This window comes from Oncorhynchus gorbuscha, linkage group LG21 (assembly GCF_021184085.1).
Source record: "Oncorhynchus gorbuscha isolate QuinsamMale2020 ecotype Even-year linkage group LG21, OgorEven_v1.0, whole genome shotgun sequence".
NCBI lineage: Eukaryota > Metazoa > Chordata > Actinopteri > Salmoniformes > Salmonidae > Oncorhynchus > Oncorhynchus gorbuscha.
The window spans coordinates 52,221,720-52,247,184 of NC_060193.1; the positions used below are offsets into that span (position 1 = coordinate 52,221,720).

The 25,465-nt window shown below is 43.5% G+C and overlaps 1 protein-coding gene across 1 annotated transcript; it reads left to right on the forward strand.

Moving 5' to 3' along the window:
• The first annotated feature begins 1,882 nt into the window (after positions 1-1,882).
• Positions 1,883-24,897, forward strand: LOC124008337 (ubiquitin carboxyl-terminal hydrolase 40-like). The gene is made up of 31 exons (XM_046319505.1): positions 1,883-2,707; positions 2,887-2,954; positions 3,052-3,165; positions 3,312-3,476; positions 3,993-4,139; positions 4,270-4,413; positions 4,565-4,693; positions 4,834-4,938; positions 5,753-5,860; positions 6,003-6,218; positions 6,372-6,507; positions 6,691-6,772; positions 6,975-7,146; positions 7,236-7,320; positions 7,430-7,500; positions 7,609-7,967; positions 8,086-8,239; positions 8,339-8,399; positions 16,792-16,845; positions 20,767-20,942; positions 21,100-21,136; positions 21,424-21,488; positions 21,991-22,065; positions 22,153-22,276; positions 22,342-22,424; positions 22,500-22,618; positions 22,698-22,763; positions 22,905-23,115; positions 23,224-23,319; positions 23,468-23,553; positions 23,721-24,897. Exons 1-31 carry the CDS (start codon positions 2,515-2,517, stop codon positions 23,842-23,844), a joined length of 3,825 nt encoding a protein of 1,274 aa, XP_046175461.1. The 5' UTR covers positions 1,883-2,514; the 3' UTR covers positions 23,845-24,897.
• Positions 24,898-25,465: the final 568 nt, after the last annotated feature.

A 25,465-nucleotide genomic window follows, 5' to 3' on the forward strand; every position in this document is an offset into this window, starting at 1 on the left:
AGACATTATTGTGAGCCGTCCTCCCCTTAGCAGCCTCCTGTGATGAGTTGCAATACTAGTAACTGGGGCGGCAGGGTAGCCTGGTGGTTAGAGCGTTGGACTAGTAACTGAAAGGTTGCAAGTTCATATCCCCGAGCTGTATACAAATCTGTTGTTCTACCCCTGAACAGGCAGTTAACCCACTGTTCCTAGGCTGTCATTGAAAATAAGAATTTGTTCTTAACTGACTTGCCTAGTTAAGTAAAGGTAAAAAAATAACTCAGTTGCAATTATCTCTTCCTCTCCCTGCACCCTCCCTTCCTCTAGGTAATACCAACCACACCATAGACAGTGTGGTCTACAAGTGGGACCGTGGTACGCAGCTATTTGAACCACACCAGTACAGTATATAGCTTTAACATTAGTCATGTTGCCTATCATTTTGTGAAAATTATTTATTGAGGTAATAGAAATGTGTAAAAAAAATACATTGTTTCATTTGTGTCTTACTGCTAATTCTACTGCTTATGTAAGAATATTGTTTCAGAATGATTTTATGAAATCTATATTTTATAGGGTCCCATACTAGGGGAGCAGTGAATGGAAACTGTAGAGTTCCACAGCTTTTGCCCAATCTGCATTTTCTGTAAAAGCTGTTCATCACTTGAACCAACTTCCAGAAACCTTAAAGAGATACTTCAAGATTTTGGCCATTTTTACATTTAGTTCATCTTTATTTAACTAGACCTTTATCTACTTCCCCAGACTCAGATGAACTCGTGGAGACCATTTTTATGTCCCTGCGTGCAGTTTGAAGGAAGTTGCTAGTGTTTGCGCAATTGCTAACTAGCGTTAGCGCAATGCCTGGTAGTCTATGGTAACTGCTAGCAAACTAATTCTAACTTCCACCTACTGGATGCAGAGTGAAAGAGAGTGATCTGGCTCGAGGTATTTTACTGGTTTGTGACTCACCGACACCGTCCCAGGTTAGAGGGGAATAAAACTGCCCAAGAGTTAACACACAGGAACTTTAAACACACTGAGGAAGATGAACATTGGGATGAAAAGTGGGAAGGGTAGTGGAATGGTAATAGTTCTGTTGAAGGAAATGAAAGGCAATGAATATACTGTACATACGATAACACAAGAGAATAATAACAGTAATAAAGGTGTGTATAAATGGCATATAATCCCTGAACATGTTTATAAGTTACAAGCTATACATAATGCAACAACAACTAACTATTATGAACAATACCAACACCATCCCACAAGTCCAGAGATATGAGTGAGTCCAGTTGTTGATCGGCAGAGACAGATGTTGCTCTCTGCCGCTGCTTGAGGGAGACTGCAAGTATTGTGTGACCTGCAGTGTCAAGAGGATGGGTAGAGGTCCTGCCCCCTAGTAACCTCCCTAGCAACCTATCAAGGCACAGGTCAGAGTTTTAGAGGCAGGTTTATGGTTCCCCCTAGACTCTCAGGCTCTGGTTGTGGTGGATGGGGAGGGGAGTTTGCTCAGGGTTGTGAGGTGCTAACAGTCACCGACAGGGAATTCTTAACACAGAGACAAAACTGCTATCCACGAGTTCATCTGACCCTGGGGAAGTAGACAAATGGCTTCATTGCCAAAATCCCAAAGTATCCCTTTAAAATGTGTGGCTTGTGTCAGTGCTTTTACACAAAAACTGAACAGGTGGTTAAAAGACCAGCAGGTTTGTAGCCACATATGAACCTTCTTTAAGAATACCTGCAGAAAATGCATCACATTTCAGTTCAGATGTATCTGTTGTGTGTGTTTGAGACATCCACCGGATGACAGACAAGCCATGTTATAAAAACTACAAGAGGCTTGATGCTCTTGCAAAATCGAAGAGGAGACTTGGTGGACATGTAGTTTATTCAGCCGAGGTGCCAACCTGTGATTTCAAAACGACACTACAACTACCACAATGCCCCACTTTACCCTTTGGACATTATGGCTGCGCACTGTTCATCAATGGTGTTTTTATTAACGTTTTTTCGTGTTTTCTCTTATTTAAAACAGAGGAATGTAGACAGAGTTTGGTTTCGAGTATAACTTTCCAAAAAATCATCAGGATATTTCTGGAGTTAAAGCTCTATTTGCGTCAGGAACGCTGAAACACGTTTTGCTTGATAGCTAACGAGTCAGATAGCCAGGTAGGTCTGTCACCGGTCCGAATTTAGCTGTTGTGAACTCGGTTCACACTAAATTAACTCGTGTTGTAAAGGCAATGATTGTATAGCTTGTTTGTTAACCACTACAATAATTGCTTTTACTTAAGCACAATACGGGAACACACTTTTTCTATTCATAGCTATGTTTACCCCTGTAAAGTCGTCTTATTTCAGAGTCAGTCCCACTACTATCAACAGAGAGCTAGGCAAGACCAAGATGAGATAGCAAGAGGAGTTATTGGTTAGCTAGCTACGCGATCGTGAACACAATTAGACATTCAGTTCAGTCCCCAGAAGGTGCGTTTCACAGGAAAGAGAAACACAGACGCATGCCCAGCCATGTTTGGGAGTCTTTTCGAGGAAGAGGGGGAGGGATATTCTCTGGCTCCCTCCGGAGGTAGAGTTGCAAAGGGGGAAGGGGAGCCACCTCCACCCCGGGGAAGAGTGAACCTCAGTGGGATTAAAAACCAGGGAGGGACGTGCTACCTCAACTCCCTGCTCCAGACCCTGCTCTTCACCCCGGAGTTCAGAGGTGAGGTCAGGTCACTTGGTGTTCTGTCTTTGGTTCATACTGTATTTGAAATACTGTGTGTGTGTGTGTGTGTGTGTGTGTGTGTGTGTGTGTGTGTGTGTGTGTGTGTGTGTGTGTGTGTGTGTGTGTGTGTGTGTGTGTGTGTGTGTGTGTGTGTGTGTGTGTGTGTGTGTGTGTAGAGGAGCTGTTCAGTCTGGGTCCAAAGGAATTGGGCTGCCTGGAGGACAAAGACAAACCAGAGGCCAAGGTAAAGAACCAACCATGGGAGTATGTGTGTTCCTCACTGTGTGCATGTCTTTATTTGTATTGGTGTGTTTGAATAGTACATTAACTCTGTCTCTCAGGTCAGGGTTATTCCATTGGAGCTCCAGAGGCTGTTTGCTCGGCTACTCTTGGTGGACCAACAGAGTGCCTCTACTACTGATCTCACTGACAGCTTCGGATGGAACAACAGCGAGGTAGTGTGTGTGAACACGAGCATGTGAACGAGCGTGTGTGTGTGACGCAGGGACTAAACTAGAGAATGAGGCTTGCTTTATATAATGCTACATCGCTTTCTCCTACAGTATTTTGCTTACCACTCTCTCTCATCTCTCTCCCGTAGGAGAGCAGGCAACATGATGTGCAGGAGTTGAACAGGATTCTGTTCAGTGCCCTAGAGCACTCCCTGGTGGACACCAGCGGCAGTGCGTTCATCCAGCGCCTCTACCATGGCACCACTGTGAACAGCATTCTCTGCAAAGAGTGTGGCAACATCAGCCAGAGACAGGTTTTTATTTATTTAACCTTTATTGAACTAGGCAAGTCAGTTAAGGACAAATTATTATTCATAATGATGGCCTACCAAAAGGCAAAAAAAAGGTCTCCAGCGGGGACGGGGGATGAAAAATATAGGACAAAACACACATCACGACAAAAGAGACAACACTACATAAAGAGAGCCCTAAGACAACAACAGCATGGCAGCAGCACATGACAACACGGCATGGTAGGGTAGCAACACATGCCAACAACATGAAAGCAACACAACATGGCAGCAGCACGACGTGGTAGCAACACACAACAGGGTACAAACATTATTGCGCACAGACAACAGCACAAAGGGAAAGAAGGTAGAGACAACAATACATCACACAAAGCAGCCACAACTATCAGTAAGAGTCCATGATTGAGTCATTGAATGAAGAGATTGAGATAACACGGGTACATGTGATTATCTGTACCTGCGCGTAGTATCTTTGTGTTGCTTACACCTCATTCTCTTGGCTCTCTCTTTCCCTCTCAGGAGGACTTCCTGGACTTGACGGTGTGTGTACGTGGTGTGTGTGGCCTGGAAGGGGCGCTCTGGGACATGTTTGTGGAAGAGGAGATGTTTGAAGGCAGTAACCTCTACCGCTGTGGCCAGTGTGACCAACTAGTCACTGCTGCTAAGGTTAGTAGGAGTATTGGCATGGATTTAAATTGTACTTGTTTATTCTAGAATTGGTACTGATTCCAGGACTCTCTCCCTTGCTCCCTCTTTCCCTCCCTCTCCTCCGTTCTCTCCCCCTCTCCCTCTGCAGTCTGCCAAGCTGAGGAAGCTCCCTCCCTTCCTGACAGTGTCTCTGTTGAGGTTTAACTTTGACTTTGCCAGGTGCGAGCGTTACAAGGAGACTGGTCGCTACACCTTCCCTCTCAACATCAACCTCAGGCCCTTCTGTGAACAGGTACTGGACAACCACACACATGGATCTGCATTGCTTCACTGCTACTTACTCTTGTTTTAACTAAGTCATGTAGAGTACATATAATGTCAAACCATTTAAGAACATGTTATGTCGCATTATTATGACTATGCTATGTCACCCTCTCTCCCAGACTGAAGACGAGGACTCGGAGTACTCCTATGAACTATTCTCTGTCATCATCCATAAGGGAGGCTGTTATGGCGGCCATTACCACGTGTACATCAAAGACATGGACCACCTCGGCTTGTGGGAACCGCCGGTGAGAGAGCGCGGGAGGGAGGAGGAGAGAACAACAATTGCATATCAGACAATCGAGGCTTGGAGTATGTCACTAAATATGCTAATAGCGAATTGTGTGTTTGTGTGTCCTTTGTATTTTCGCGCTTGCGTTTGTATCAGGAGGAGGATACCAAACCCAAGGTTCAGAAGAAGAAGGAAGTGAGAGCGTATACTGAGCCGGAGAAAGACGACCCTCTATCTGTACTCTCCTCCATAATAGCCCAGGTAACGCAAAGCATGCTGGTTCAACCCAATGGAACGAGAGCACCACGGGCCACATCATCAGTAGGTCCAGTGACTGTATCTGATCTTAATGTGGTGTTGTTCCCCTCCTGGCCTGTAGGAGGAGAGCAGGAGCGTGCTGCTGGACCAGCTGGGCCAGAGACTGTATCTGATCTTAATGTGGTGTTGTTCCCCTCCTGGCCTGTAGGAGGAGAGCAGGAGCGTGCTGCTGGACCAGCTGGGCCAGAGACTGTGTCTGATCTTAATGTGGTGTTGTTCCCCTCCTGGCCTGTAGGAGGAGAGCAGGAGCGTGCTGCTGGACCAGCTGGGCCAGAGACTGTGTCTGATCTTAATGTGGTGTTGTTCCCCTCCTGGCCTGTAGGAGGAGAGCAGGAGCGTGCTGCTGGACCAGCTGGGCCAGAGACTGTGTCTGATCTTAATGTGGTGTTGTTCCCCTCCTGGCCTGTAGGAGGAGAGCAGGAGCGTGCTGCTGGACCAGCTGGGCCAGAGACTGTGTCTGATCTTAATGTGGTGTTGTTCCCCTCCTGGCCTGTAGGAGGAGAGCAGGAGCGTGCTGCTGGACCAGCTGGGCCAGAGACTGTATCTGATCTTAATGTGGTGTTGTTCCCCTCCTGGCCTGTAGGAGGAGAGCAGGAGCGTGCTGCTGGACCAGCTGGGCCAGAGACTGTATCTGATCTTAATGTGGTGTTGTTCCCCTCCTGGCCTGTAGGAGGAGAGCAGGAGCGTGCTGCTGGACCAGCTGGGCCAGAGACTGTATCTGATCTTAATGTGGTGTTGTTCCCCTCCTGGCCTGTAGGAGGAGAGCAGGAGCGTGCTGCTGGACCAGCTGGGTCAGAGACTGATGGACAAGATCGGTTCTTCCTGGAGCAAGAAGTACAGGAAACTCCACGGCCCCATAGGCAAGGTAGGACATGACTGATTGGCGTCCCCCAAGAGCTCCACTACGCCACATAAACACTTCGCTTTCCTTATCTCCTCTACATCGTTCTACATGTTATCCTTCCACTCATCCCCCTCTACCTCTCGCCTCCTCTCTCCCTCTGCAGTTCCTCCAGAACCACAGTGATGTGTTTGTGTTGGTCAATAATGGCACTTGGGTGGCCCTGAAAGACAACCCCCCTAGCCCGGTGACCCAGCCCTCCAGCCCAGCCCACCCAACCCCTGGCTCTAGCTCTACCCCAGACCCAGTCCACAATAACACAGCCAACCACCTACCAGAACCAGGACTGGAGACAGAACCGAAGACGGAACCAGAACCACAGGTACACTAGTTAGACCTCTCATGGTTCTGCTTTAATGATGGTGTGTCTGCTATGTTTATGCTGCAATTGGTTATGTTTAAATCTTTTTTCTCTCTCTCGCTCTGAATCTCCATTTATCCATGCATCTTTCTTCCTCTCTCCATCTCTCCACAGGGCAGCCACTGGTTTGATCTGAATGACTCCACAGTGACGTCGATCCATGAGAGAGACGTAGAGAAAATGTACCAGGGAAAGGAGAGTGCCTACATGCTGTTCTATAGGAAGACACTGCTACGCAGGCCTCCTGGAGGTACGTGGGTGTTTGTGTGTGGGAGAGAGGCGTAAGAAGGAAAGGGAGGGAGAGAGTGAGTGAGTGAGCACAAGGAAAGGAGAGCCACATCCAAACTTGATGCGAGTGGGAGAGGAAGAGAGATGGTGAAGGAGAGACATGAAAACGTACACAGTCTTTCAAATGAGATTTTCCCCCTGGCAGCCCTGAGGAATCCTGGGTATCAGGTTCCCCCTCACCTCTTAGAGATGGCTGAAGAGGAGAACAGAAGACTACAACAGAGACGGTACACACACACACACACACACACACACACACACACACACACACACACACACACACACACACACACACACACACACACACACACACACACACACACACACACACACACACACACACACACACACACACACACACACACACATAAACAAAGACTGTATTTTGCGGCTATCTGTGTGTGTGTGTGTGTGTGTACTCTGCTATAGGGAGGAGTTTGAGGCCAGCAATAACAGTGTTGAGCTGCGTCTCCACCTAGCGCCACACTATAGGTTGGAAAACGGAGCTCTTAAGCCAATCAGCATAGAGCAGAAAGATGCCACCAACCTCACCTTCGACCGCTGCAGGACCGTAGGAGACCTGCGAATGATCATCTACCAGGTGACGTCATCCCTCCGACTCATTAACGCACTTCCTTAATGCCGCCATGGCACTGAGCAAAAAGCTCAAACCTGTGTGTGTGTGTTCAGAAGCAGGATCTCTGGGAGGGGGATATGGCTCTGACTGTGGCCAGAAGTCTGCCAGCTGGCCTTCACCTCTACAACACTCTCACAGGTGAGACATGCACACACACACTTAAACACACACACTTAAAAACGCACACATTTGCAGCGTGTCCATTCAGTGAGAGTTGATTCTGAACTTTAGTACGTGTGTGTTTCAGATGACGAGGTGTCTCTTTACAGTGCAGGCATCTTATCCGGCACTGATCTGTTTGTGTGGAACGGCAGAGAGGTGAGGAGACACTCGAATCAACACAATCCACCGTTGTACATACTGCTACTGGATGTCCTAAAACCAAAACTGCTGTCGGGTCATATCATATCCCCTTTATTTCCTCAGGTTTGTGGGGCGACTGTCCAAACAGGAGCCGAGTGGGAACCAGTGTTGCTGACCGTGGTTCGCCCCTCTCTGGGAGAAGAAGAGGAGGCGGAGGGAGGAGGAGTGGGAGAGGAAGGAGGCTCGGGGCTGACGAAGCAGTCGAGGGGTTTCGCTGGGAGGGTGACTCTAGGAGAGGTGAGGGAGGCATTAGGGGAGCCACAGGAGAGCCTCCTGTGTCATGAGAAGAGGGGAGGGGAGGGAGGGGGGGCCAGCGGGTGGAGGGTATTCCCTCCTAGAGACATGCAGAGGACCCTGAAGGAGCTGGCCTTGAAGGATGGAGACGCACTGCTGGTGCTGGAGCCACAGACACAGGACAGCAGGTGGGCAGCGTGGTGTGTGTGTGCGCGGCATTGTGTCAGTCTGTGTAAGTGACTGACAGATATGAGGTGTGGTTGGTGTGTTTGCTATGGCTGTGTGTGTAATGTCTCTCTCTCCCAGTGTGTTCAGTGTGAGTGGTGATATGGTAACCGTGACAACACCATCAGACTGTCGCTGGCTTCTGGTGGAATACCGACCAGAGAGAAGAAGAAGAGGAGGGGGGGAGGAAGAGGAGGAGAGGATGAGGGCAAAGGTCCCTGCCTCTGGAAACATGGTGAGCTAGCAAGTGTGTGGGTGCGTGTGGCGGTGGTATGTGTGTTTAGTATGTTAATGTGTGTGTTTAGTATGTTAATGTGTGTGTGTTCTTTTCTAGCTCCTATGTGAGGTGAAACAGAGGGCCATAGCGGAGCTGCAGCTACAGGAGCATCTAGCAGGTCAAATACTGTTACTGTTACCACTCCTACTAGCAGCAGCTATAGGTCAGATACTGTTACCACTCCTAATAGCAGCAGCTATAGGTCAGATACTGTTACCACTCCTACGAGCAGCAGCTACATTTACATTTAAGTCCTAATAGCAGCAGCTATAGGTCAGATACTGTTACCACTCCTAATAGCAGCAGCTATAGGTCAGATACTGTTACCACTCCTACTAGCAGCAGCTATAGGTCAGATACTGTTACCACTCCTAATATCATCAGCTATAGGTCAGATACTGTTACCACTCCTACGAACAGCAGCTACATTTACATTTACATTTAAGTCCTAATAGCAGCAGCTATAGGTCAGATACTGTTACCACTCCTAATATCATCAGCTATAGGTCAGATACTGTTACCACTCCTACGAGCAGCAGCTACATTTACATTTACATTTAAGTCCTAATAGCAGCAGCTATAGGTCAGATACTGTTACCACTCCTACTAGCAGCAGCTATAGTTAAGTTACTGTTACCACTCCTAATAGCAGCAGCTATAGGTCAGATACTGTTACTGTTACCACTCCTAATAGCAGCAGCTATAGTTAAGGTACGGTTACTGTTACCACTCCTAATATCAGCAGCTATAGGTCAGATACTGTTACCACTCCTAATAGCAGCAGCTATAGTTAAGGTACTGTTACTGTTACCACTCCTAATAGCAGCAGCTATAGGTCAGATACTGTTACCACTCCTAATAGCAGCAGCTATAGGTCAGATACTGTTACTGTTACCACTCCCTACCATTACCATTACTGGTTCACCAACTTCTTCTCTGATAGAGTTCAGTGTGTCAAATCGGAGGGCCTGTTGTCCGGGTCTCTGGCAGTCTCTATGGGGGTGCCACAGGGTTCAATTCTTGGGCCGACTCTCTTCTCTGTATACATCAATGATGTCGCTCTTGCTGCTGGTGAGTCTCTGATCCACCTCTACGCAGACGACACCATTCTGTATACTTCTTGCCCTTCTTTGGACACTGTGTTAACAACCCTCCAGACGAGCTTCAATGCCATACAACTCTCCTTCAGTGGCCTCTAACTGCTCTTAAATACAAGTAAAACTAAATGCATGCTCTTCAACCGATCGCTGCCTGCACCTGCCCGCCCGTCCAACATCACTACTCTGGACGGTTCTGATTTAGAATATGTGGACAACTACAAATACCTGGGTGTCTGGTTAGACTGTAAACTCTCCTTCCAGACTCACATCAAACATCTCCAATCCAAAGTTAAATCTAGAATTGGCTTCCTATTTCGCAACAAAGCATCCTTCACTCATGCTGCCAAACATACCCTCGTAAAACTGACCATCCTACCGATCCTCAACTTCGGTGATGTCATCTATAAAATAGCCTCCAACACTCTACTCAACAAATTTACTGCAGTCTATCACAGTGCCATCCATTTTATCACCAAAGCCCCATATACTACCCACCACTGCGACCTGTACTCTCTCGTTGGCTGGCCCTCGCTTCATACTCGTCGCCAAACCCACTGGTTCCAGGTCATCTACAAGACACTGCTAGGTAAAGTTCCCCCTTATCTCAGCTCGCTGGTCACCATAGCAGCACCCACCTGTAGCACGTGCTCCAGTAGGTATATCTCTCTGGTCACCCCCAAAACCAATTCCTCCTATTCCTCCTCTCCTTCCAGTTCTCTGCTGCCAATGACTGGAACGAACTACAAAAATCTCTGAAACTGGAAACACTCATCTCCCTCACTAGCTTTAAGCACCAGCTATCAGTGCAGTTTACAGATTCCTGCACCTGTACTTAGCCCAAACAACTACCTCTCCCCCTACTGTATTTATTTATTTAGCTCCTTTGCACCCCATTATTTCTACTTTGCACATTCTTCCACTGCAAATCAAGCATTCCAGTGTTTTACTTGCTATATTGTATTTACTTCGTCAAGGCCTTTTTTGCCTTTACCTCCCTTATCTCACCTCATTTGCTCACATTGTATATAGACTTATTTTTGTACTGTATTATTGACTGTATGTTTGTTTTACTCCATGTGTAACTCTGTGTTGTTGTATATGTCGAACTGCTTTGCTTTATCTTGGCCAGGTCGCAATTGTAAATGAGAACTTGTTCTCAACTTGCCTACCTGGTTAAATAAAGGTTAAATAAAAAAATACTGTTAATATTACCACTCCTAATAGCAGCAGCTATAGTTAAGGTACTGTTACTGTTACCACTCCTAACATCATCAGCTATAGGTCAGATACTGTTACCACTCCTAATATCACCAGCTATAGTTAAGTTACTGTTACCACTCCTAATATCATCAGCTATAGTTAAGTTACTGTTACTGTTACCACTCCTAACATCATCAGCTATAGGTCAGATACTGTTACCACTCCTAACATCATCAGCTATAGGTCAGATACTGTTACCACTCCTAATATCACCAGCTATAGTTAAGTTACTGTTACCACTCCTAATATCATCAGCTATAGGTCAGATACTGTTACCACTCCTAATATCACCAGCTATAGTTAAGTTACTGTTACCACTCCTAATATCACCAGCTATAGTTAAGTTACTGTTACCACTCCTAATATCACCAGCTATAGTTAAGTTACTGTTACCACTCCTAATATCACCAGCTATAGTTAAGTTACTGTTACCACTCCTAATATCACCAGCTATAGTTAAGTTACTGTTACCACTCCTAATATCACCAGCTATAGTTAAGTTACTGTTACCACTCCTAATAGCAGCAGCTATAGTTAAGGTACTGTTACTATTACCACTCCTAATATCATCAGCTATAGTTAAGTTACTGTTACCACTCCTAATATCATCAGCTATAGTTAAGGTACTGTTACTGTTACCACTCCTAATATCATCAGCTATAGTTAAGGTACTGTTACCACTCCTAATATCACCAGCTATAGTTAAGTTACTGTTACCACTCCTAATATCACCAGCTATAGTTAAGTTACTGTTACCACTCCTAATATCACCAGCTATAGTTAAGTTACTGTTACCACTCCTAATATCACCAGCTATAGTTAAGGTACTGTTACCACTCCTAATATCACCAGCTATAGTTAAGTTACTGTTACCACTCCTAATATCACCAGCTATAGTTAAGTTACTGTTACCACTCCTAATATCACCAGCTATAGTTAAGTTACTGTTACCACTCCTAATATCATCAGCTATAGTTAAGGTACTGTTACTGTTACCACTCCTAATATCATCAGCTATAGTTAAGTTACTGTTACCACTCCTAATATCACCAGCTATAGTTAAGTTACTGTTACCACTCCTAATATCACCAGCTATAGTTAAGTTACTGTTACCACTCCTAATATCACCAGCTATAGTTAAGTTACTGTTACCACTCCTAATATCACCAGCTATAGTTAAGTTACTGTTACCACTCCTAATAGCAGCAGCTATAGTTAAGGTACTGTTACTATTACCACTCCTAATATCATCAGCTATAGTTAAGTTACTGTTACCACTCCTAATATCATCAGCTATAGTTAAGGTACTGTTACTGTTACCACTCCTAATATCATCAGCTATAGTTAAGTTACTGTTACCACTCCTAATATCACCAGCTATAGTTAAGTTACTGTTACCACTCCTAATATCACCAGCTATAGTTAAGTTACTGTTACCACTCCTAATATCACCAGCTATAGTTAAGTTACTGTTACCACTCCTAATATCACCAGCTATAGTTAAGTTACTGTTACCACTCCTAATAGCAGCAGCTATAGTTAAGGTACTGTTACTATTACCACTCCTAATATCATCAGCTATAGTTAAGTTACTGTTACCACTCCTAATATCATCAGCTATAGTTAAGGTACTGTTACTGTTACCACTCCTAATATCATCAGCTATAGGTCAGATACTGTTACCACTCCTAATATCATCAGCTATAGGTCAGATACTGTTACCACTCCTAATATCATCAGCTATAGGTCAGATACTGTTACCACTCCTAATATCATCAGCTATAGGTCAGATACTGTTACCACTCCTAATATCATCAGCTATAGGTCAGATACTGTTACCACTCCTGATATCATCAGCTATAGTTAAGTTACTGTTACCACTCCTAATATCATCAGCTATAGTTAAGTTACTGTTACCACTCCTAATATCATCAGCTAGTTAGTTAACCACTCCTAATATCATCAGCTATAGTTTACTGTTACCACTCCTAATATCATCAGCTATAGGTCAGATACTGTTACCACTCCTAATATCATCAGCTATAGGTCAGATACTGTTACCACTCCTAATATCATCAGCTATAGGTCAGATACTGTTACCACTCCTAATAGCAGCAGCTATAGGTCAGATACTGTTACCACTCCTGATATCATCAGCTATAGTTAAGTTACTGTTACTGTTACCACTCCTAATAGCAGCAGCTATAGTTAAGGTACTGTTACTGTTACCACTCCTAATAGCAGCAGCTATAGGTCAGATACTGTTACCACTCCTAATATCATCAGCTATAGGTCAGATACTGTTACCACTCCTAATATCATCAGCTATAGTTAAGTTACTGTTACCACTCCTAATATCATCAGCTATAGTTAAGTTACTGTTACTGTTACCACTCCTAATATCATCAGCTATAGTTAAGTTACTGTTACCACTCCTAATATCATCAGCTATAGTTAAGTTACTGTTACTGTTACCACTCCTAATATCATCAGCTATAGTTAAGGTACTGTTACCACTCCTAATATCATCAGCTATAGTTAAGTTACTGTTACTGTTACCACTCCTAATATCATCAGCTATAGTTAAGGTACTGTTACCACTCCTAATATCATCAGCTATAGTTAAGGTACTGTTACTGTTACCACTCCTAATAGCAGCAGCTATAGTTAAGTTACTGTTACTGTTACCACTCCTAATATCATCAGCTATAGTTAAGGTACTGTTACCACTCCTAATATCATCAGCTATAGTTAAGGTACTGTTACTGTTACCACTCCTAATAGCAGCAGCTATAGGTCAGATACTGTTACCACTCCTAATATCATCAGCTATAGTTAAGTTACTGTTACCACTCCTAATATCATCAGCTATAGTTAAGTTACTGTTACTGTTACCACTCCTAATATCATCAGCTATAGGTCAGATACTGTTACTGTTACCACTCCTAATATCATCAGCTATAGTTAAGGTACTGTTACTGTTACCACTCCTAATATCATCAGCTATAGTTAAGGTACTGTTACTGTTACCACTCCTAATATCATCAGCTATAGTTAAGGTACTGTTACTGTTACCACTCCTAATATCATCAGCTATAGGTCAGATACTGTTACTGTTACCACTCCTAATATCATCAGCTATAGGTCAGATACTGTTACTGTTACCACTCCTAATATCATCAGCTATAGTTAGGTACTGGTACCACTGCTAATATCATCAGCTATAGGTCAGATACTGTTACTGTTACCACTCCTAATATCATCAGCTATAGGTCAGATACTGTTACTGTTACCACTCCTAATATCATCAGCTATAGTTAAGGTACTGTTACTATTACTATTACCACTCCTAATATCATCAGCTATAGTTAAGGTACTGTTACTGTTACCACTCCTAATATCATCAGCTATAGTTAAGTTACTGTTACTGTTACCACTCCTAATAGCAGCAGCTATAGGTCAGATACTGTTACTGTTACCACTCCTAATATCATCAGCTATAGTTAGGTACTGGTACCACTGCTAATATCATCAGCTATAGGTCAGATACTGTTACTGTTACCACTCCTAATATCATCAGCTATAGGTCAGATACTGTTACTGTTACCACTCCTAATATCATCAGCTATAGTTAAGGTACTGTTACTATTACTGTTACCACTCCTAATATCATCAGCTATAGGTCAGATACTGTTACCACTCCTAATATCATCAGCTATAGTTAAGTTACTGTTACCACTCCTAATATCATCAGCTATAGTTAAGTTACTGTTACCACTCCTAATATCATCAGCTATAGTTAAGTTACTGTTACCACTCCTAATATCATCAGCTATAGTTAAGGTACTGTTACTATTACTGTTACCACTCCTAATATCATCAGCTATAGGTCAGATACTGTTACCACTCCTAATATCATCAGCTATAGTTAAGTTACTGTTACCACTCCTAATATCATCAGCTATAGTTAAGTTACTGTTACCACTCCTAATATCATCAGCTATAGTTAAGTTACTGTTACCACTCCTAATATCATCAGCTATAGTTAAGTTACTGTTACCACTCCTAATATCATCAGCTATAGTTAAGTTACTGTTACTGTTACCACTCCTAATATCATCAGCTATAGTTAAGTTACTGTTACTGTTACCACTCCTAATATCATCAGCTATAGTTAAGTTACTGTTACCACTCCTAATATCATCAGCTATAGTTAAGTTACTGTTACTGTTACCACTCCTAATATCATCAGCTATAGTTAAGTTACTGTTACTGTTACCACTCCTAATATCATCAGCTATAGTTAAGGTACTGTTACCACTCCTAATATCATCAGCTATAGTTAAGGTACTGTTACTGTTACCACTCCTAATAGCAGCAGCTATAGGTCAGATACTGTTACCACTCCTAATATCATCAGCTATAGTTAAGTTACTGTTACTGTTACCACTCCTAATATCATCAGCTATAGTTAAGGTACTGTTACTGTTACCACTCCTAATAGCAGCAGCTATAGGTCAGATACTGTTACCACTCCTAATATCATCAGCTATAGTTAAGTTACTGTTACTGTTACCACTCCTAATATCATCAGCTATAGTTAAGTTACTGTTACTGTTACCACTCCTAATAGCAGCAGCTATAGTTAAGTTACTGTTACCACTCCTAATATCATCAGCTATAGGTCAGATACTGTTACCACTCCTAATATCATCAGCTATAGTTAAGGTACTGTTACTATTACTATTACCACTCCTAATATCATCAGCTATAGTTAAGTTACTGTTACTGTTACCACTCCTAATATCATCAGCTATAGTTAAGTTACTGTTACTGTTACCACTCCTAATATCATCAGCTATAGTTAAGGTACTGTTACTGTTACCACTCCTAATATCATCAGCTATAGGTCAGATACTGTTACTGTTACCACTCCTAATATCATCAGCTATAGTTAAGTTACTGTTACCACTCCTAATATCATCAGCTATAGTTAAGTTACTGTTACCACTCCTAATATCATCAGCTATAGGTCAGATACTGTTACTGTTACCACTCCTAATATCATCAGCTATAGTTAAGTTACTGTTACCACTCCTAATATCATCAGCTATAGGTCAGATACTGTTACTGTTACCACTCCTAATATCATCAGCTATAGTTAAGTTACTGTTACTGTTACCACTCCTAATATCATCAGCTATAGTTAAGGTACGGTTACTGTTACCACTCCTAATATCATCAGCTATAGGTCAGATACTGTTACCACTCCTAATATCATCAGCTATAGTTAAGTTACTGTTACCACTCCTAATATCATCAGCTATAGTTAAGTTACTGTTACCACTCCTAATATCATCAGCTATAGTTAAGGTACTGTTACTGTTACCACTCCTAATATCATCAGCTATAGTTAAGTTACTGTTACCACTCCTAATATCATCAGCTATAGTTAAGTTACTGTTACCACTCCTAATATCATCAGCTATAGTTAAGTTACTGTTACCACTCCTAATATCATCAGCTATAGTTAAGGTACTGTTACTGTTACCACTCCTAACATCATCAGCTATAGTTAAGGTACTGTTACTGTTACCACTCCTAATATCATCAGCTATAGTTAAGGTACTGTTACTGTTACCACTCCTAATATCATCAGCTATAGTTAAGGTACTGTTACTGTTACCACTCCTAATATCATCAGCTATAGTTAAGTTACTGTTACCACTCCTAATATCATCAGCTATAGTTAAGTTACTGTTACCACTCCTAATATCATCAGCTATAGTTAAGTTACTGTTACCACTCCTAATATCATCAGCTATAGTTAAGGTACTGTTACTGTTACCACTCCTAACATCATCAGCTATAGTTAAGGTACTGTTACTGTTACCACTCCTAACATCATCAGCTATAGTTAAGGTACTGTTACTGTTACCACTCCTAATATCATCAGCTATAGTTAAGGTACTGTTACTGTTACCACTCCTAATATCATCAGCTATAGTTAAGGTACTGTTACTGTTACCACTCCTAATATCATCAGCTATAGTTAAGGTACTGTTACTGTTACCACTCCTGATACAGCCAGTATTATTATGGTAGATATGTGTTTGTTGTCTCTTCACTGGTGTGTGTATCTCTTTCCAGGTGTGGCATGCTGTCTGAGGCAGGTGGACCGTACAGGGAAACTCCTGCCCCCAGGTACTGTAACACCCAATGACGCTCACACATAAACACATCTAACTCTTACTTCATCCTAATTGTATGTATGTATTGATGCAGGGCTCGACATACAGGGCTGCCTGCTGGCCCGGGTAGGTTTTGGAAGCCCTCCAGGCTAGTCAAACCTCCACGTCAATGGCCCCCCCAAAATAATATTGTAATAATTCTATTTTCAATCTAGGTTATATGTATAATTGTTGAAAAAAACAACAACATTCCCAAAGCTGTTAGTTCTTTATGTAGATCACATATGTCAGAGTCAAGGCCCGCGGGCCACATCCGGCCCGCGAGAAGGTTTTTTACGGCCCCTGGGATGATCTTGATTTATTATTAGAACCGGCCCGCAGACCGCAGCAAGCCGGCAGCCCGCAGATCTTTTACACGCACCAATACTACATTTCCCACAATGCAACGGTGACGCACCGAGCAGTAGGCTGCTTCATTTCAATATTTATTGGCACAGCAGTTGTCAGCATCACAGTAAAATTAACTTTCAGATACCCATCAAAAATGGCAAAATGGAAGGTGGACACTGAGAACCGGGGGTTTCAAACAAGGTGGGAGTCGGAGTATTTGTTCACGGAGGTAGCTGGAAAACCTGTGTGTCTTCTGTGTGGAGAAAGTGTGGCGGTACTGAAAGAGTATAATCTGAGACGACATTATGAAACGAAACACGCGGACAAAAACAAGAATATGGACATGGAACAAAGGCTACAAAAGGCAGAGGAATTAAAACGAGGCCTCAAATCTCGACAGGCTCTGTTCAAAAAGCCAAATCACAAGGCCAGGCTGCTGTCAAGGCCAGTTTTATTTTGGCAGAAGAGATCGCTAAATCAGCCCGGCCATTTACGGAGGGGGATTTCATCAAAAACTGCATGATTAAAGTTTGTGACGAAGTTTGCCCAGAAAAAGGCAACTCTTTTTAAATGTGAGTCTGAGCAGAAACACCATTGCCGAGAGAGTAGACCAGTTGTCCATCAATCTAAAAGAGCAGCTTGTGAAAAAGGGAAAAGATTTCATTGCATATTCCTTGGCTGTGGATGAGAGAGCACCGACATTTCTGACATTGCCCAGTTGTCAATTTTCATCCGCGGAGTGGACTCCAGCCTAAGCGTGACAGAGGAGTTTTTGGCTTTACGTCCTATGCATGGCACAACTACGGGGCATGATTTGTATGAAGAGGTGTCAAGATGTGTAAATGAGATGGAGCTGCCTTGGGAAAAACTCGTGGGTTTGACAACCGACGGAGCACCTGCGATGTGTGGACACAGGAGCGGACTGGTGGGGAAGATACGGGAAAAGATGCAAGAGGAAAACGCGACAGGTGAGCTGACAGCTTATCATTGTATCATACACCAGGAAGCGTTGTGCGGTAAAGCCTTGAAAATGGAGCATGTAATGAGCATCATCACGCGCACAGTTAACTTTATCAGAGCCAAAGGTTTGAATCACCGCCAGTTCAAGGCATTTCTGACGGAGTTAGAAACGGAGCATGGTGATTTGCCTTATCACACAGAGGTGCGATGGCTAAGCCAGGGAAAGGTGCTTCAAAGATGTTTCGAGCTTCGTGAGGAGATTTGTCTGTTCTTGGACAGCAAAGGGAAAGACACAACACAACTCCGAGACGAAATGTTTCTGTGTGAAATGGCTTTTCTGTGTGACATTACGAGTCATCTGAATGCAATGAACTTGCAGCTGCAGGGTCGGGATCGTGTCATCTCTGATATGTACAGTACAGTGAAGGCATTTAAAACCAAACTGACTCTGTGGGAGACGCAGATGCGGAAAGAAAATTTGAGCCACTTTCCCAGCTGCCAGACCATGAAAGAGAAGCTCTCTACCAGTGCGTTCCCGAGTGCACAGTTGGCTGATAAAATAGGTATGCTTGCCGCTGACTTTCGACGCCGATTTGCTGACTTTGAAGCACAAAAAAGCAGGTTGGAACTGCTCGGTAACCCATTTGCTGTTGACGTGGAAAGCTCACCACCAAACCTCCAAATGGAGTTGATTGACCTCCAATGCAATGATGCACTGAGGGCAAAATATGCGGCAGTGGGTGCTGCGGAGTTCGCCCGTTTCCTCCCCGACACAATGCCCCAGCTGCGCATCCAGGCTGCTCAAACGTTGTCTATGTTTGGCAGCACATACCTGTGTGAACAACTGTTTTCTTTGATGAACTTGAACAAAACATCACACAGAAGTCGACTTACTGCTGAACACCTCCACTCAATTCTGAGGATTTCCTCAGCTCAGAGCCTTACCCCGAACATTGATGAACTTGTGGAAAAGATGGGACACCACCAAGTATCACCCTCAACCTCAAACAAGTGAACATTACTGTGCAATCACATATTTAGAGTTTTTACTCAGTTCAAGTTTAAAAGTTAAAGTTTAATATTTGTTTTCACTGCATGTTACTTCTCCTTAAACAAAGTGTTGTTTTTGATTAATAGATTTTTGCACTTTATTTTATTGTATTTCAATCCAATTATATTTTAAAAATATTTCAGTTGAGTGGATGATAGAAAATTGCTATTATTGTTTTTTTCTTTGAAGTAAATTTAGCCCACTTTTGCTAAAATAGAAAATATAGGCTACTGATGGTGCCTTGAATACCGATTTCTTTCATTTAATGTTCATGTTATGGGGATTTTTATATAAAGGAAATTTGTCTTTTGTGTCTGTTGAAAATTAAAGATTACTGACAGAGCCATAAGAAAATATTGCTTTATTTATCTGATCATATTGGAATATATTTGTTAGGTTTTCAGTAGGTTCAATTAGGTTCACTAGACTATATGCGTCATTTAAACATTTTTCAATGAACATTCGAACAGTCCGGCCCTCGGCTTGTAGCTAATTTTTTTATTTGGCCCTCCGTCCATTTGACTTTGACACCCCTGATGTAGATTATCACACGCTCAATGACTAGTTCATCTGTCGGGCAGCAAGAAAGAGCAGCTCGCCACTGGTTGTTGTGTGGAGCTGCACACAGAAGAAGGACAGTAGTAGGGTTGTTGGTAGGGTATGAAGGAAATATGTTTCAACTTAGCATTTACTGGTAGATATTATAAGGCAACAATGGGAATGAAACACAGGTATTTAAGATGTTTGGCCAAAGTCTTGGTTAAATCTTTGCAATGCACAGTTTTGTCATCATGCTCTGTTTGAATGAAAGTTTCTCAAGGCTTTCCATAACCTTCCCAGTTAAATGTTGACTACACAGGAGGCCTACCTGGCACAATTATTTCAGGAAGATATGTATAAATAGGGTGGGCATTTGTTTTGCAAACTCTGCCATCACATGTATATTGTAGGCTCTATGGTACAGTAGCTCTACACCGCTAGACAAACACAATGGTCTCTTGCAAGGTGAGCAATTTAATTTTAAAAAACATTTGGGATTTTTCCCAGATCTCAAAAGTGGTCTACCGATGTGGTTTAAGCATTGTTGAGGACTTAAAATATTCAATTTTTGTTGTTTTTCTATAAATAAATAAGAGTGATTTTGATAGTGAAAACCTGAGAACTCGGAAACTGGGAAAAATGTGGCTAAAGATAAAAAATATTTTATTGGCCCTACAACGGTAGCCTGCTGACTGTTCAAAATCGCAACAATAACAACACCCTTTTTGAGATTGCGAGATGTTTTTATTTTTCCATCCAATCAATTTAAATGTGATATTGTCAAGTAAATTGTAATTATTTGTGTATGGAGGGTAGGTTATTATGGGCTAGCTTGCTCAGCCCGCAAACTAAAGATAAAATCACCTGATATAGATTTGGGGGGGCAGTAGCTTTCAGTTGGCAATGGCCCGGTGTGCCACTGGCAATTTACCTGAATGTATTTACCTGAACGTAAAGCCGTGTGTGTGTGTGTGTGTGTGTTGCCTCCCACAGTGTGTGAGGACCTGAATGTTCGTGACGCTGGGGTTAGGCTGATGACCTCCCTGTCCCTTTGTCCTGGAACGGCCCCCAAAGACACACAGCTGTTCCTGTACTTCAGTGTGGGGACAGCACCCTCCTCTGGCTTGGAGGGGGAAATCATTGTAGAGCGGTCCAGCACAGTTAAACAGGTGGGGAATGACTGCTGGTCTGCTGGTCGGTCTATATATCTAATATAATAATAATAATAATAATATCTGCCTGCCTGCCTGTGTCTGTCTCTCTGTCAGACAGTGTATCTGCTTCTCTGCTAATGAGTGCTTATCCTATCTATACATTCTATTGTAGTGTCTCAAGAAAATGTTGGAGTCAGCAAGACTTGAAGGTAAAACTATTGGATTATAAGAGTGTGTCCCTTCTCCCTTGTGTGCTTTTGTGTTAATGGTGTAGGGGTAGTGGTGTAGGGGTAGTGGTGGGGTAGTGGTGTAGGGGTAGTGGTGTAGGGGTAGGGGTAGTGGTGTAGGGGTAGTGGTGTAGGGGTAGTGGTGTAGGGGTAGTGGTGTAGGGGTAATGGTGTAGGGGTAATGGTGTAGTGGTAGTGGTGTAGGGGTAATGGTGTAGCGGTGTAGGGGTAGCGGTGTAGGGGTAATGGTGTGTGTGTTGTGTGTACAGGGGACGGGTGGCATCTAAGGAGGCTGGACTGGTGTGAGGAGGTGGGAGAGGCTTTGATGGATGAGGTGAGTAACCAGAATTATAAAACTGGTTGTTTGGATGCTGATTGGTTGATACAGGGAGTTATTCATGGCAATCCCCCAGGTAATGCCTGTTAACAGTTTAATTTGAATTAGCAATGCTCCTTCAGCGTCCCACAGCCCAGCCAGGCAATTAATAAGCTTGATCTCCCCGGGAAAAAAATGTGTCTCAACAGTTGAGGTTTGTCTAAAACATATATTTTTTTAATGAAAACAGGTTGTTCATCTTTTCTATATGCCGGATATTGTTTTGTTAAAGCAATAAGGGCCCTCGAACCCAGGATTATCAGTGAATAACACCCTCCTAAGGGCTGTTTCCTCTGACCTCTGCTTCGCGTCAGGCTTAAGAACAGGCCATAGTCGGGTGTTATTCTCACGATAATCCCTGGGTCCTAATAAATGATTGCTTCAGCGAAATCAGGAAGTGGGATACATTTTCCGCACTCTTTTTCACTCACTGCCACAATCTCTCTCGTTTCTTTCCCAGGAGGCGTCTCTCTCAGAGCTGAAGATGAGTCATGGAGACGCTCTGGTGATTACTGAGGGACGACTTCCTCCCAAGGTACACTCATCTTCCTGTTCTCTTTCAACCCCATTTACTCTCTACAGACATGTATTCCCTCTCTCACGTCCCCCTTTTCTCTCTCAGGGTTTTCTGAAGCTGTCAGTCTGGCTGTATGTGGAGCCGAGCTCTGTTGTCTCCATGGAAACAGAGGTCAACGGCATGGCCGCGGGGTCCACGGAGAGTCAGAGGTTGGAGGATATGACTACAGGTGAGACACACACACACACACACAGTATAAACTAAGTCCACTGGTTAAAATGTGTGTGTGTTTAGTGGGCGGGGCCATGGTGGAGCTGCGGACTGTGGGACAGGTGGAGATCTCAGAGGAGGCTACACTGGAAGAGCTGAAGACACAGGTAGTGTGTGTGTTGATACTTCTCCTTCCAGTCTGTGTCTGTCCATGCTGTGTGTGTTAATACTCTGTGTGTTAGGTGCTGACCCTGCCGGAGCTGCAGTATGTTTGTGTGCCCACTCCTGCGTTTCTGCGTGTGTGGCAGCTGGAGGGACAGAGACTAACCCGTATCCTCAGAGGACAACAACACACACTCAGGTACACACACACTCCTCCCTCTCACTTCTATCCATCTCCTCGCTTCCCTTTCTTTTTCTCAACAAGTATTTGTTCACAGGAAGTTGAAGTTGAGCAGTGGGGTGGAGTTTTGTGTGCAGCAGCTACTGAGAGAAGAGGATCTTGGGTAAGCCTGAGGTTATTCTACTCTCATTGGTCAGTTAAGCAGATACCGGAAGCATGATTTCTGGATCTGTTGTTATCCCTCCCTCCCTCGCTCTTTTCTTCCTCTCCCTCCATCTTATTGCCCCATTCCTCTCTCCCCCAGTCCCAAGGAGGTGTTGCTGCGTGTCCAGATGGGGGTGCCAGGGGAGCGGGGTTACTACCCTCCAGAGGACCTGGTCTGGGATGCTTCTCGAGACCCTTCCCCCAGATCGCTACGCTCTGCCTTGGCCTCAACATACGGCCTCTCTCCTGACTCCCTGCTACTGGCCAAGCGCCAGCCACACACACACACCTGGGAGACTTTCTCCAACTGGGTAAGAGATGTGGAGGGAGGAAGGGAGGGAGCCTGATGTTTTGTTGTCACTCTCCTGTGGTTTATTTTATGACTCTTCCTGGTGATTGTTATTGATGCGTGCACACAGAGCCAGCAGGTGTCCAAACGGAAGAAGAAGAAAAAGGCGGAGTCTCTGCTTGGAGCGCCTTTCCACCTTAAAGACGGTGACATCATCGGTGTCAAGGTAACAAATGCACCTCTGTGGTTCATCGTATTGGTTGCTTTCCAGCCTGCTCTGCTTTAATTGGACAAAACTTGCTTATTGAATGTGACATGGTTTTCTGATTTAGATAATACGTCAACAGTAACATGGTGTTTTTCTGATTGGACAGAACCTGTTGATTGACAATAACCGGGACTTTAGCACCCAACAGGATGAGCAGAGGTTGAGGGAAGAGAAGGAGCAACGCAGGAAAGGGTGGGGCTTCTTAAAATATCCAATGAGACTCCGGTCACAGTGTTGGCACTGCTTTTCGTGTATGACATTAGCTTTAGAAGAAAGTGTATTTATAATTAAAGTTAATATAAATACAAAAGTAAATGTCTACAGTTTACTTTGATACTATTTCCTCTTTACTCCTGTAGAGGGCAGGGTGTGGGGGCTGAAGTTGAGACCAACCGAGGGGTGGGACCAGAGAAGAAGATGGGGCCAATCAAGACCAGGAAGACAGAGGTGGCCCTGTCAATCAACGTGGGGGTGTTCCGATAGCCTCGCCTTACACACACGAACACATGCGCACATACAGACTTTCTCACCGTGGCATCGCTCAACATAATGAACAATCTTCTGGACATCTGTTTGTGTGCCAAACATTTTTGATAATGTGTTCACACAGCTTGACCCCCCCATATATCTGCTATCTACTGCTAGTGTAGGTCTGGTGGTGGGATGACTTACTGGTTCACTATACAGACCTCTGTCGACTCAGTGTCACAAGCTGCAGTCTCTGACTCTCCTTCCATCTCTCTCACTACACCTGGATCCCTTCTCCCCTCTACAGGAGATCCAATAGGAACCAGTATATCTACCTGAGATCCAATAGGAACCAGTATTTCCACTCATAGTACTGGGTGTATTACATATATATTGGTATGTATTTACAGTATCTGCTGACTAGTTTGCAATGGTACACACCACAGAGGTATAGATATGTACCAGTAGATTATAGATAATATATACACCTATATTTCTAATAAGAGTTAGTGGATTTATATCCATGCCTTAACATGGACGAGCCACAATTCAGCTCAGTCCAGAATAGTCCTCCCTACCTCATTTCTCTACCTCTCTGTTGCGCCCTCTCTCTCTCTCTCTCTCTCTCCCTTTCTTTCCCTCCTAACTTCATCTTCGCTTCGTGATCTCACCCTCTCGCCATATTCTTTTCTCTGTATCCCATAATGCCTCTGTACCAGAGTTGATCACGTTAATCATACGATAATTATGTTCGTTTCATGTGCATGCGGTGGGTGTGTGTGGTCGGACTTCCGGGAGTTAAAATAATGAATGGATCATTTGACTAATACGTCATACATAACTTTTAGAAATGACGGTTGGACAATGAATACGAGCGACTTTGTTTTGGATTATGAGATTATCTGGTTTCCTAACTAATCTGATGTTTTTATTTTTTCATTTGCTGTAATAACTTAAGTTAGTTTTGAGTACAGTTTGACTTCTACTTGTGGTGAGGGTCATTGCCAAGATGCAAGGTTTGACAGATGTGTTTTGGATTAAATACAGAATAAAACCGATCAAGATGCATGTTTGCAAATCTTGTTTTATTTCTTTTGAAGTCATGATGCATGTTTACAGACCTTTATCATTTGCATATTCTCTGTAGCAGCCACGAATCATAGTAGGCCTACACATTTGAATTTACAACTTGTTGCCAGTACCAAGAAGCAAATTCTCCATAAAACCATAATTTGGCTATACCAAAACAATGCTTATCAAACATGCTGAACAATTAATCAAATGGCCATCTGGACTATTTACATTGACTGACCCTCTTTCTTGAGCTACATTGTTGGTTAAGAGCTTGTAAGTAAGCATTTCACAGTAAGGTCTACAACTGTTGTATTTGGCGCTTGTGATAAATACGATTTGATTTGACATAAATTATGTGGGTGTGTGTGAAACGGACCTGTCCTGGGTTAGGTGGTGACAGGGCCGTGGGAGACATTGCTTTCAGCATCATGTTGTGCATTCTGCATCAACATCAGCTCCACCATGTCTAACACACACATACATGAAAATGAACATTATGCACACACACAAGTAGCTGCATTTGTGTGTGTGTGTGTTTACCTTTGATACTCCCAGACCGTGG

What these genes read in the sequence shown, in the direction of transcription:
- LOC124008337 (XM_046319505.1), top strand. Translation starts at nt 2,515, where the DNA reads ATGTTTGGGAGTCTTTTCGAGGAAGAGGGGGAGGGATATTCTCTGGCT. An exon ending in TCAGGCCCTTCTGTGAACAG is followed by an intron (nt 4,414 to 4,564) that starts GTACTGGACAAC and finishes CCTCTCTCCCAG; the next exon opens with ACTGAAGACGAGGACTCGGA. An exon ending in CTGAGAGAAGAGGATCTTGG is followed by an intron (nt 22,764 to 22,904) that starts GTAAGCCTGAGG and finishes TCTCTCCCCCAG; the next exon opens with TCCCAAGGAGGTGTTGCTGC.